The 11721-nt window shown below is 30.9% G+C and overlaps 1 protein-coding gene across 1 annotated transcript; it reads left to right on the forward strand.

Annotated features, from left to right (window-relative positions):
• The first annotated feature begins 14 nt into the window (after positions 1-14).
• On the forward strand, positions 15-11471 carry LOC131946282 (proton-coupled zinc antiporter SLC30A9, mitochondrial-like). Its single transcript, XM_059306976.1, has 18 exons — positions 15-83; positions 1172-1280; positions 2052-2378; positions 3076-3178; positions 3281-3373; positions 3682-3767; positions 4010-4131; positions 4421-4488; positions 4895-4997; positions 5189-5244; positions 5540-5675; positions 5960-5999; positions 6206-6277; positions 6485-6695; positions 7429-7491; positions 7791-7917; positions 8503-8616; positions 8978-11471. The coding sequence occupies exons 2-18, from the start codon at positions 1181-1183 to the stop codon at positions 9020-9022; spliced, it is 1866 nt and encodes a 621-aa protein (XP_059162959.1). The 5' UTR covers positions 15-83; positions 1172-1180; the 3' UTR covers positions 9023-11471.
• Positions 11472-11721: the final 250 nt, after the last annotated feature.

Genomic DNA, 11721 nt, shown 5'->3' on the forward strand with positions numbered 1-11721 from the left:
AATCAAAGGGAGGTAACGCATTTCCCTTTCATTTCGAGATGTAAACAGATTTTTAAGTAAAAGTGCAAACAGACAATGACAGAGTAGGTTCTAAAAAATCTTGTAAACAGATTTGTCAAGACATTTCATACGGATTATATCTACTATTCACATAGAAAGTATAGACACATTGCATATTTTATAGAAAATAAAAACAGAACTATTAAGACGTCGTGATCGGCGTCGAGAAGGTAGCAGCGGAGCTGCAAGTATTAAGTAAGCAGGTCAGTCAGCTGATTCAATCTGATTTAAGAATCTAGATCTAGAGGTTTTTTTTTAATCAGATCGATTCCGAGATTTAGCCTGTAGTGTAGATCTACGTGAATCGAAAGAATTTATTGTAGATCTATAGTATTCTAGTATTGTGTACTATTAAATTGTGATTTAAGACAAATAATTTAATTATTTAATTTAGGCCTAAATTTATTTTTAATTTAGGTTAGCGGTTAGGCCCTACCTCAGTCTGTTATTTATTTAATATTTTTTACCTTAGTTGGGCCTGTTTTTAATTTTAATTGTTTGTGTACTAGATCTAGAAAATCTAAATTCTACTCCCTGAATTTCAAAAGCAAATTAGTTACATAGCCTAGTCCTATATTAGGCAAAATAAAATCCCCTAAAGAATTTTTAATCTTTCAATGTGCAGTATGCAACAAACCCAGCGATTGGTTGAGGGCATGCTGTGGAGGTGGAAGGGGGGGGGGGGCTCATTCTGTTAGGCCTAGGGATAATACAAAGGATTGACTGGAAATATTGACCCTTTCCACTTTTGCTGGCCTCTGGCAATTTTCTTAACAGTCCCCCAAGATAGTCCTGCTTATATCAGTTGTTTTTCTTCTGTGTAGTGTTTGCCTCCATGTCTCTTTGTGTTTTCTCTGTTTTCTTTTCTTTGAGGTGTCCAGTTAAGTGCCATTTGTATGATATCATCTAAACACATTCTAAAAATGTGACCCATCCAGCAATATCTTATTTTAAAAAATTATTTTTAAACACCATCGCTTAAAAAAACCTTTTCTAAATTTTCTAACTAGCTTAGCTAGATTTTAAGCTACAAGATAGAATCTACTTTATGAAAAGTATTAGACCCACCTACCTTAAACCATTTTCTAGATTTATGTTTTTTTCCCAACAGTTTGTCAAGATGTTTAAATCATCTTTGACAGCATATACAGAAGTGAGAGCTTGTATCAGTTCAGTGGCTAACCTTAAGAAATCACTTCCAACGTTATATGTCTGTCAAGGTTAGTATTTGTAGAAGATATTATATTTTTGTAAATTTACACTTTAAATATGATATAACATCGCTTATGTATTCTACCAAACCATTTTGAGGAAATGGAAGATAAATGTTCCTTCTTATTCAATACTATTAATAGAAGATTGAAGAAAAATTAATAGCCTGAATTAAACAACATCAGGCTAAGCCATTTATTTAAACATAAAAAATCAACAAGGAGATAGTGCATGATTGTTATGGACGAGATGTCTAACTAGTTAAAAAAAAACAGCAACTTGAGGTGAGCGTTGCATTATATTAAAGAATCATAAGTTCTGCATAGATCTAATAGTCATTTAATAAAAAGGTTATTTTGAAAAAGCATTTTCCATGTTACTGATTTGTGTTGGAGATCAAATAAAAGTAAAACAAATGTTTTTTTTTTCAAAAATATTAACTAAGCCTCTCATTAATTATCTCTTGCTACACCATATTTAATGGTCATGTTGCAATAAATTTAGAAAAAAAAAACCTAACCAGTTTAAAAAACTGAACAAAACTACATAACATTTTAAACAATTTTTTTCCCAACACTTCCATATCTACGTAATAGCATTCTTTAAAGCAGGAAGGGATATTTTATAGTGTTGTCTTAAGCAAACTTCAGAAATACTGTTAGATAGTTAGGTTCTTCTATGTGATACCATTACAGAAAAATAGTCTGGAAACAAATCCTGAATGTGCTTGTCATTTTTAATTAAAATTAAAATCCTTCATTTGTTTCTGTTCTCTGCAGATTGTCATCATCATCTTAGCTCAGTAAGATACAGAAATGTACACACCATTCACAGTATTAAACCTTCAAGTGTACTCTCTGGTTATTTCTGTCTCTGGCCCAACAAAAATGTTTCAGGATCTATCATTGTTAGCTGCTGTTTTTCAAATACTCCAGACAAAACAAACAACCCTGCTAATGAGAGCAGCTCCTCAGACAATGTAGCTGACTCTAAGCAGCCTGATAAAAATCAGAGCAAAGCAACAGGGCAAGCTGCTGGCCAGAGTGAAGCTGCCACCACAGGTGAAACTGCTGATGCAGAGAGGAAAAAGAACAAAGTTTTAAGTGGTAAATGTTTATAACAGTTTAGAACATTGGTTTTTAACTGGGGTTCAATTGAAACACGGGGGTACATTGAACCATTCTCTGTGGTTTATCGGGGTGAATAGAACATTGGTTTTTAACCGGGGTTCAATTGAACCATGGGGGTACATTGAGCCATTCTCTGTGGTTTAGTGGGAGTCAAGACACGCACGACTCTTATGATTCACAATCTGATTTTGTCAGTACAGACAATAGAACTATTAAGAAGGTGAATATGTATATGAAATTGTTGGGGTTCTGTACCCCCAAAGGTTAAGGACCACTGCACTAGAAGCTTTTCTAAAAAATAAACACATTAGCTTTATAGTTTAAGTGTTCTTATTTTTAGCCTGTTAGCTCCTAAATCTGATGTGGAGAATGTCATACCATTATATGATTTATTGAAAGTTGGTTTATTGAAAACTTCAGAAACTGTGACAACATAAAGCCATCCATATGGAAACAATCTGTCCCTTACCTCATCCACATAATTCACATAGACGATTACTGACTAATAAACCCCCTTTAACATGATATTGTTATTTTACATTTTTTAAATCTTTAATACTACTATGTAGCCAACTATGAGTTGAATTGTATTAAATATTTAAAACTATACCTGTTTTGTTGTGTAAAATATTGTTTAAAATGCTTTTTATTTCTATAAATTCTACTTTTACAGTTATACCTAGAATGAGGAAGCCTAATCCAATAGATTATAGTTATACGGGTAATATTTATATTCTTCCGAAACGAGCCTTAGTTGAATACCTTCTTATGCCAAGGTGGGTTAATCATATTTATTTTAGATCCTTTATTTTTTTAAATTTTGTTTTTCTATTACTGTCTAATTTCCTATTACAAAAATTTTTGTTTCTCTCCTGTAGTGATATTGTTGATCTGCCAAAGTACACCAGAAGAAGTCCATACGATGATGGCACTCGCATAACCCTTTACCTTAGAACAGATGTAGAGGAAGCGTAAGACATGTTTTTTTGGATAGTTTTGATGTTTTATGTAAATGGAAATAAGATTAATGTAACTTAATAATGCTAGTACTAATGTCATTTTACTGCTTGAAATGTTTCATTTCTATAGCATGTGTATTCTAATTATTATATTTTCACTCATCAACATTTTAACAAGCATAATTAGAATATTACTGTGTTACTACTGTTCAATTATTAATTTTACCATTGTATGATTTATGAAGTATTTGTGTAGAAATATATGACAGCCTTATGTATTGAACATTTGGTTATAGTTTTGACTCTGTAATATCTTTCAGAGCATTGAAAAAATGGGGTGATTTTGACAAGTTAAATAAAGAAAAGGCCAGGCTAAGAAATACAAACTCTGACAACTTAAAAAATTGTAATTATTTTTATAATTTATTAAATAGTATAGACAATTTTTACCAATTTAAAATATTATTAAGGTTGCAGCATATTTTTAAAAGTAGTAATAAATATCTTTATGTTTTAGTTAATTTATATATAATAGTAGTACTTTATTGATGTCAAAATAATGGGGTAAATGTAATTTTAGTTTTTGTGCCTAATTTGTTCACCAATTAGTTTATTCTTTTTCAATACATCTTTATTTGTATGTTGCAGATGACATCAATGATGTAAGAATGCTACTGGGTGAAATGCATTCTTCCACTGGTTTTGTCAACCCAGATGACCCTAATGCCCGGAGTGCTGAGGGTAGTTCAGGATCCCAACAGACCCCAAAGGTATGAGTCTCTTTTATGTTAGTTTCACACTTGATACTTTTGATTGTATAGTTATGTATGTAATACAGTAAATTAAATTTGCAATAATGAACTCTCCTAACACCTGTTAAGCTTCTTGTAAATAACAAAACGTTTTTGTAACAGAACAAAGGCAAAAGCAACAGAACAGCACTAAACAATGTATTATTTTGTAAATTAAGAGTACATTATTATTAATTGATGAATTTTAATTAACTTTACAAAAATAATAATTTAAATATTTCCTTTTTGTAATTGTTATAAATTGAAGCAAGTCTCCCAAGAACAGACATTTTGGAGCTCAGGATCAACTAAGGTTGTGCTGTCTGCTATTTTTGTGTAAGTTACACATGTGTCTGTTATTTTTGTGTAAGTTGTTAAAACTTAGATTAAAATTGTTTTTAGGCATCATGTAGAACTCAATTTATAGAAATGCATTATAGTGTGTACAAATTAATAGTACTGTTAAAACCACAACATTTTTTATTTTTTTTTGTGGGAGACGTTTTTTATCAAGCAATTTCAAATCTATTTCATTGGAAATTAAAGCCAGTTTGAATTTTATTGAAATTATAAAACTTTAAAAAAATCTTTAGTTTCTTTAAAAAATTAATAGTAAGCTATTTATCTAAGGCATTCCTCTTCCCTGCCTTATCTTCCACATTTTGTACACCTTCCCTATGTTTCATCTATGTGGGCTATACTGCTCCACCAAGATTGATTTCTTTAAAAATATATTTTTCAGCAATGGAGCCAACAGCCTGTTCAAGCTTATTGCCTGGCTGTACACAGGATCTCACAGCATGTTCTCAGAGTTTATCCACTCCGCTGCTGACACTGTGAACCAGGTGTGGTCCAATTCTTAATCTAATGATTAAAAATAATGTTACGTAATGTTTGTTAAAATAAATTCTGAAAAAATTACATTAGATTACTTGTTTGTAAATATGAATAGTTAAAATTTTTTTTTTCTAAATACTCTAAAAAATTACTGCTTTTTAATACAGTGACTATTAATAATAACCTCTTTTCCTTTCAGATTATTCTTGGTTTTGGTCTGTATCACTCATTTAAGAAACCAGACACAGATCACCCGTAAGTTTTTTATGCCGATATTTGCAAAATCTTAATGTTATTTAGCTGTTTACATTATAGCCTAATACTCAGTATAGATGCAACCTTTCAGCTTTTTTATGGATATTTGTCGCTTTTTAAAAAATTGTATTTTAAGAACAGTTTGCAACAATTAATTAATTAGTGGTAAATTTAATATAGTGTTTTTTAAAATGATGCTGTCATTTTAAAATTATCACTTTTTTAAGAATAGGCCTATTTACTGCTTAAAGTAGATAAACCAAAAACAAATTCTGTAATGTTACTGTAACTGTAGGTATGGATACCGAAACCTTCGTCACATATCATCGTTGATCAGTGGAGTTGGAATTTTTTTCTTTGGGACTGGCCTTTCCTATTATCACAGCCTTCAAGGATTCCTACATCCAACAGAGTTAGGCAACCTTACATGGGTGAGATCTGTTTGAAACAATTGTTTGGTGCTGGTTATAACTTACTATATACTTTAACATAGTAAATAATAGGTCAATTACTTTTTACAAGTAACAGCAGGATTTGGATCATCTTTAAATAAATAAAAATAGGTTGCATTTTAATTTTTCTCTACTGCTGATTAATGGGGAAAAATAGTTAGGGTACATTTTTCATGATTATTTTTACAAATGAACCACAAACAAATCAATTTTTATACATCTTATAATAACCTTTTATTTACTAATGTTTTTTTTTTCTTCAGTGTGTAGCGACATTGATTGGTTCCTTCATCTCAGAGGGAGGTAATGTTTTAAATTGTGATAGTCTCCCATTTCCAAATAAGACATAAAAAAAATTACACAGTGTATTAATAATATCTCCTGTAAAATTTTGTTTTGAAATAATCTTCTATTTTTCCCCCAACTTTTATTCTTGTGATAAACAAGAGAATCTGATAATTATTATTTTTTTATATTAGTTTGTAATCTGACTTGTTATGTATTTTAAGGTACTCTCTTAATTGCTATCAGAGAAGTGAGAAGAGGAGCCAAATCTCATGAAATGGGTGTTAGAGACTATTGTAGGTTATTTTAAAAAGTTATTTTAATTTTAAAGTTATTATATGTTCTTTATATTAAATATTTACGAATAGAAATAAAAGTGTAGATCTATTTAAAGATTCTGCTGGTATTTATTTCTTGAACCTTTTTCTTATGGAACGATACATTACTTATATAATACAAGTATTTCAGTTGCAAATGAAAATATTTCTATACTTTTTTTCTAGTGATGAGTGGAATAGATCCTAATGTCAATGTAGTGCTGCTGGAAGATTTTGCTGCTGTCTTGGGAGTTGGCATTGCAGGTGTTTGTATTAGCATCTCTGCAATAACTGGCTCCTCATCTGCTGATGCTGCAGGCTCAGCTCTGATTGGCACTCTCCTTGGTTCCGTCGCTGCTTTCATCATCCATCAAAACACACAGCAGTTGGTCGGGAGGTAAATTTATAAATAAGTTTAATTAAATTTACAGCAGGCATCTTATAACAGAAACAGAAAGGTCCAGTCTATTAGCCTAATTTTATCATAAGAACTCTTAACGCATATATTCCCATCATGAATTTTTTTTTTTTTTAAAATCCCTTTTTTATTTTAATTTGATTAACTGACACTTGAGGAAATATCACCTTGTCTGTAACCTAAGCAAGGCTGTCAACAAATTTTCATTATTTGTAATCTTTTTCATTCAAAGTGGAGGGGTCGGCGTGGTCGAGTCGGTAAAGCTCATGGTTGCTAAACAAAAAAATCTCGAGTTCGAACCCTCGGGCAGATGAGGCTTGTTAGCTGGGGACAGTCACTCTTCTTGGAGAGACAACTCCAAAATCAAACAACTGCTGCCTTGTAGTTTGTTCTTGGTTGGACAAAGGCTATGGAAGCAAATCCAAAAAGAAAAGCAGGCTGAAATCGGAGTCAATGGCCTCAATGGCGCATAACCAGTTGACATGTAATCCTTAATTGTGATGGAGGCGTGGTCGAGTCGGCAAAAGCACATGGTTGATAAATTCAAAAAAGTCTCGAGTTTAAACCCTCTGGCAGATAAGGCTCGATCCCTTCCAACACTTAAAATTAAGAAGCGAAGAAGAGAAGAAGATTCAAAGTGGACTAAATAAGTTTAAGACATTTTATTTCGGTGTTGTATCTTATCAGTTTCTCCAATAAATTGTATCGTTAGATCCATCCCAGAGGAGGAGAGACAAGAGATCAGTCAACTGCTGGAGCGTGACAGAATGATCAGGTTGCTGTTTTACAACATTTACTACAACAAACAAGTGCAAACATGTTTAGAACTTAATTTATTACTTAGTGCAAGAAAATGAAATTTATAAAAAAGTAGATGATTTTGTCATATTAGCTTGATGAAATTCATTTTGTTTTTCATAAAGAACCTTAAAAATCGGAACACTCTCTACTTGAATACAGATTTAACTAGAGAATATTTTACTTATTTCTAGTTAATCTTTTTGAAGTAGATTCTTAAATGTTTTAAGTGTATAAAATTGAAGCTGTTGTTGATTTAAAACTGTGTTATGGCAGGTCACTACATGACATCAAGGCCACACAGATGGGGGGAGTCGTCCGCTACAAGGCTGAAGTTGACTTTGATGGGAAGGAGATTACAAGGGCCTACTTGTATAAACAAGATCTGGACCTAATGTTAGCGGTAAGATTGTTTCAGAATTACTGTCTTGTATTTGTATACACTGTATAATTTAAAGCACTTACCTTTATAAGCATTTACTTTTATGGTAGCTTTGTGAGATAGTTTGAAACTATCATTCTGGGTTGTAATTAGACAAATTTTCCTGTAGAAGTCAGATTTGGATGCTGCACTATCTTTGTGATAAACAATTTTAACCGGTTGCTAAAAAGGCTTAAAATGTATTTTCATTAAACATAGGTGAAGAAATTCTCAGTGTATTTTCTTATATTTTGATTAATATATCAGCAAATTTAACATTTGTTTTATTGGCCCAGAAACTGAAGCTTTATTTACTTAAATATTGTGTTATATTGGCCCATAGGAAGCTCAGAAACTGAAGCTTTATTTACTTAAATATTGTGTTATATTGGCCCACAGGAAGCCTAGAACTTGAAGCTTTATTTACTTAAATATTGTTTTATATTGGCCCATAGGAAGCTCAGAAACTGAAGCTTTATTTACTTAAATATTGTGTTATATTGGCCCATAGGAAGCTCAGAAACTGAAGCTTTATTTACTTAAATATTGTGTTATATTGGCCCATAGGAAGCTCAGAAACTGAAAACTGTAGAGGAACTGGAGGTCTTCATGATGAACCATGGTGAGAAAATTATTGATGCTTTGGGTGCAGAAGTGGACAGGATAGAAAAATCTTTGAAGGTATTATTTGTGTGTTAATGATATGCAGTGTGGCATTTAATTGTAAATGTTATGTTTAAAACAAATATCTATTTGAGAAGTTTTAACTTGTGAATATGTATGAAAATATGTTATTCATGATAAATGTATTAAAATATTTTAAACTTAAATATATATTGTCGGTATTTGTAACATTTTTCTCGCAATAATATAATAATATCAACTCTTGGTGTTGTGTGTAGTATCATCCAAAGTATTATTAGCTTTTCTGGTTCTGTTAAAAAAAATGTCAGTCATGTAAATTTAACCTTGGTTTTTATGTCCTTAAGTCTATCACAACAGTGTATCATCTTTAATCATGTCAAATTTATTTGTTTTTCAGAGCAAGCATCCAGAAATCAGACATGTAGATCTTGAAGCTTTGTAATTATTATCTCTAGCTTATTTTAATTAAGTCAAGTCAAATTTTTCCTCACCAACCACAACTCTCCACATGACAGCATCAGCTGAGTATCATCTTTTTTTTTTCAACCTCGGCTGACATTTGTATTCCATCCATATCACGTACAAGCTCTGAGTGTTACATGTGGTAGTAATTGCTTCTGGTGGCGACTGTGTCAGTGTGTGGTAGTAGTGTTGATCTTGTAAAAGTACCAGTGTCATGGGATATTTTTGTATCATGTGATGTGTCATGTGACGTGCACAAACCATCCAAGTACTGGGTGGTGTAGATCTCTCATGCCTGTTGTATATCGTGTGAATTGCCTGTCATTTTCATGTACATATTTATATTGTTTAGTTCTATAAACTAGAGAATTTCAATTGTTGATAAAACCAAGCTTATTTTGTAAATAAAGATGTGTACACTGTATTTTATGTCATTGTAATCAAATTTAGTAATTTTTTTTAAAATATTGCACTCTAAGATTAAAATATCAATTGTCTTCAACGTTTTTAAAAAGCAAAATGTTTAGTTTTTGATAATCTTGGAAAGTTATTTATTCAGTGATATATTTATTTTTTGTGCACATTTAAGCAATTGCCTTTATTGAAAAAATAATTTTGGTTTAAAACAGTTTTTTGCAGTTATCTCCCTTTACACCATGATTCAACATTTTTTTTCAAGTTGGATTTCACTTACCTCTTAGCAATACACAGCAATATTTTAAGGATATGTTCTTAGCCAATGATAAAATGTGTCAAAACTGTTCATATAAGTAAACTAAGGTAAAAGCACTTGAAGTAATTATTGTATTTTACTGGAAGACCTTTAAGAAAATTTTTTAAACTGTGTCCAGGTTTATCTAGTGGCATTGAGATCCTATTCTTCATTGGTTGTGATACTTTTTAGATTGTTGTTTGCAAGCTCTAAGGTCTGTTATAATTATCAGTGTGTATTGATTTTTTAAATTGGCGTAAATCATATTGAAATATTGAAAGCATATTGTGTAAAAATTTATAAATTATAATAAGTTCAGCAAAACATCCTTTTTAACATTCCTGTTCATTTTAATAATTGGTATAATTTACTATCAAAGAGTAATTTATTATTATTTTATAATTAGCACCTAATAATTGATCATTGCCAGGCTACTATATTCAAAGAGCAGCCAGCAAAATGCAAAAAGTCAAACATTCATTTTTTTTTTTACCTAGTCACAATGATCTAGCTTTAATGTGAATATTTAATAGTATACAAATATTAAGGTCGTTTTTTTGTGTTATTTTGGCTTATACAAAAACATATATGAATTAAAAATTTTTTGTTCTTAAGCCAGAGTTACGAACTGCATGTTTCGCCACCTAGGGTTGGGCACTTGCCACCTAGACCTGATTCACTCCACCTTAGCTGCATCATAAAATGTTGGGATTATTATCTCAGTCATGCTAGTATATTCTTTAGCTCAACTATCCCATCACTGATTTATAACTCATGCTAGTATATTCTTTAGTTCAACTGTTCAGTAGCTGATATAATCCGGGTTGTGCTAATAATCCATTCTCATTATGTCATCAAAGCCTTACAAATCAGCAACCTCTTATTAAATGTCTGATCATTAGGTGTGTTTGGTCAGTAGAGACCAGTAGAAGTACTTGGATTAAAAATATAAATAGACATCATACAGGATATTTTTTACAAATGTTACTTAGGATTTTTAAAAAAACATTTCTTTATTATGTTTCAACAATAATAAATAATGCAAGCTTTAGATACATTATGACGAAAAAATAAATTGAGCTTACTGAAATTGGTTCAATTTTTTTTAAAATAAAAAGAAATACTAATACTATAAGCCTGTATGTTTATAAAATAATAATTTGATATAGGTTTTCTTAAACTGCATGGCAAATATTGTTTTAAAATTAGCAAATACAAACCTGTACAATTTTACTATAGTTTGATGTGTAGTTTTTTTTAATCTGTTCAGTTTTGATCAGTATATATTATCAAAAGAAATTAATTTTTTCAGGAAAAAAAATCATTTATCAGAGCATTTAACTTTCGGATAAGAGGTTGGCATGACTTGAGTAAGGGTTTCACTTAATGAAAGCTTTAGTTTGATGCAGGGAAATGATTTTTAAATTATTATTTAATGGTTGATATGTGTTACTCTAGTTGTTTGGAGCTGTGCTCTTCTATATTGGCTGTTTATTTTTTTAGTAATGTCCTGCTTACAAAGTGAGAGACATCTATTTGTGTAACGTATCTAGTTTAGCATAAGTGCTTCACATTGCTATCAGAATAAGTTTCTTTTGCTATGTATTGCGCAAATAACCTTGCTTTTATTCTTGATAAAAGCCACATGAGTCTCTGTTCTGTAAAAGTATTGTGTTTAAATTTACAATAGTGAAAATGTTTGATTTCTAAAATAATTTTTACATTTTTTTTGTTTTTATTGGTTTATGAAGAAATACATCAGGTTATTCCTTTTTGTTTAAAGTTTCTTACTTGGCAGGCACACACAGTTTTATTTTTTTAAAATCAATTATAATTGCAATTATTGTTTCAAGACAAATGGTGCATGCTTTACACAATCATGTTTATCTTCATTGTAAAAAGAAAATAGCCCAGTTCTGCTTATGTATTTAATTAAACATGCAAATACTTGGACACATGTAAATACA

This window comes from Physella acuta, unplaced genomic scaffold, assembly GCF_028476545.2.
Source record: "Physella acuta isolate Inbredline_101_S28 unplaced genomic scaffold, ASM2847654v3 ptg000549l, whole genome shotgun sequence".
NCBI classification, from domain to species: Eukaryota; Metazoa; Mollusca; class Gastropoda; family Physidae; genus Physella; species Physella acuta.

Coding starts and splice junctions, on each gene's coding strand:
- LOC131946282 (XM_059306976.1), top strand. CDS start 1,181: ATGTTTAAATCATCTTTGACAGCATATACAGAAGTGAGAGCTTGTATC. Junction 3,374..3,681: donor AGAACAGATGTAGAGGAAGC/GTAAGACATGTT, acceptor AATATCTTTCAG/AGCATTGAAAAAATGGGGTG. Junction 6,000..6,205: donor TTCCTTCATCTCAGAGGGAG/GTAATGTTTTAA, acceptor ATGTATTTTAAG/GTACTCTCTTAATTGCTATC.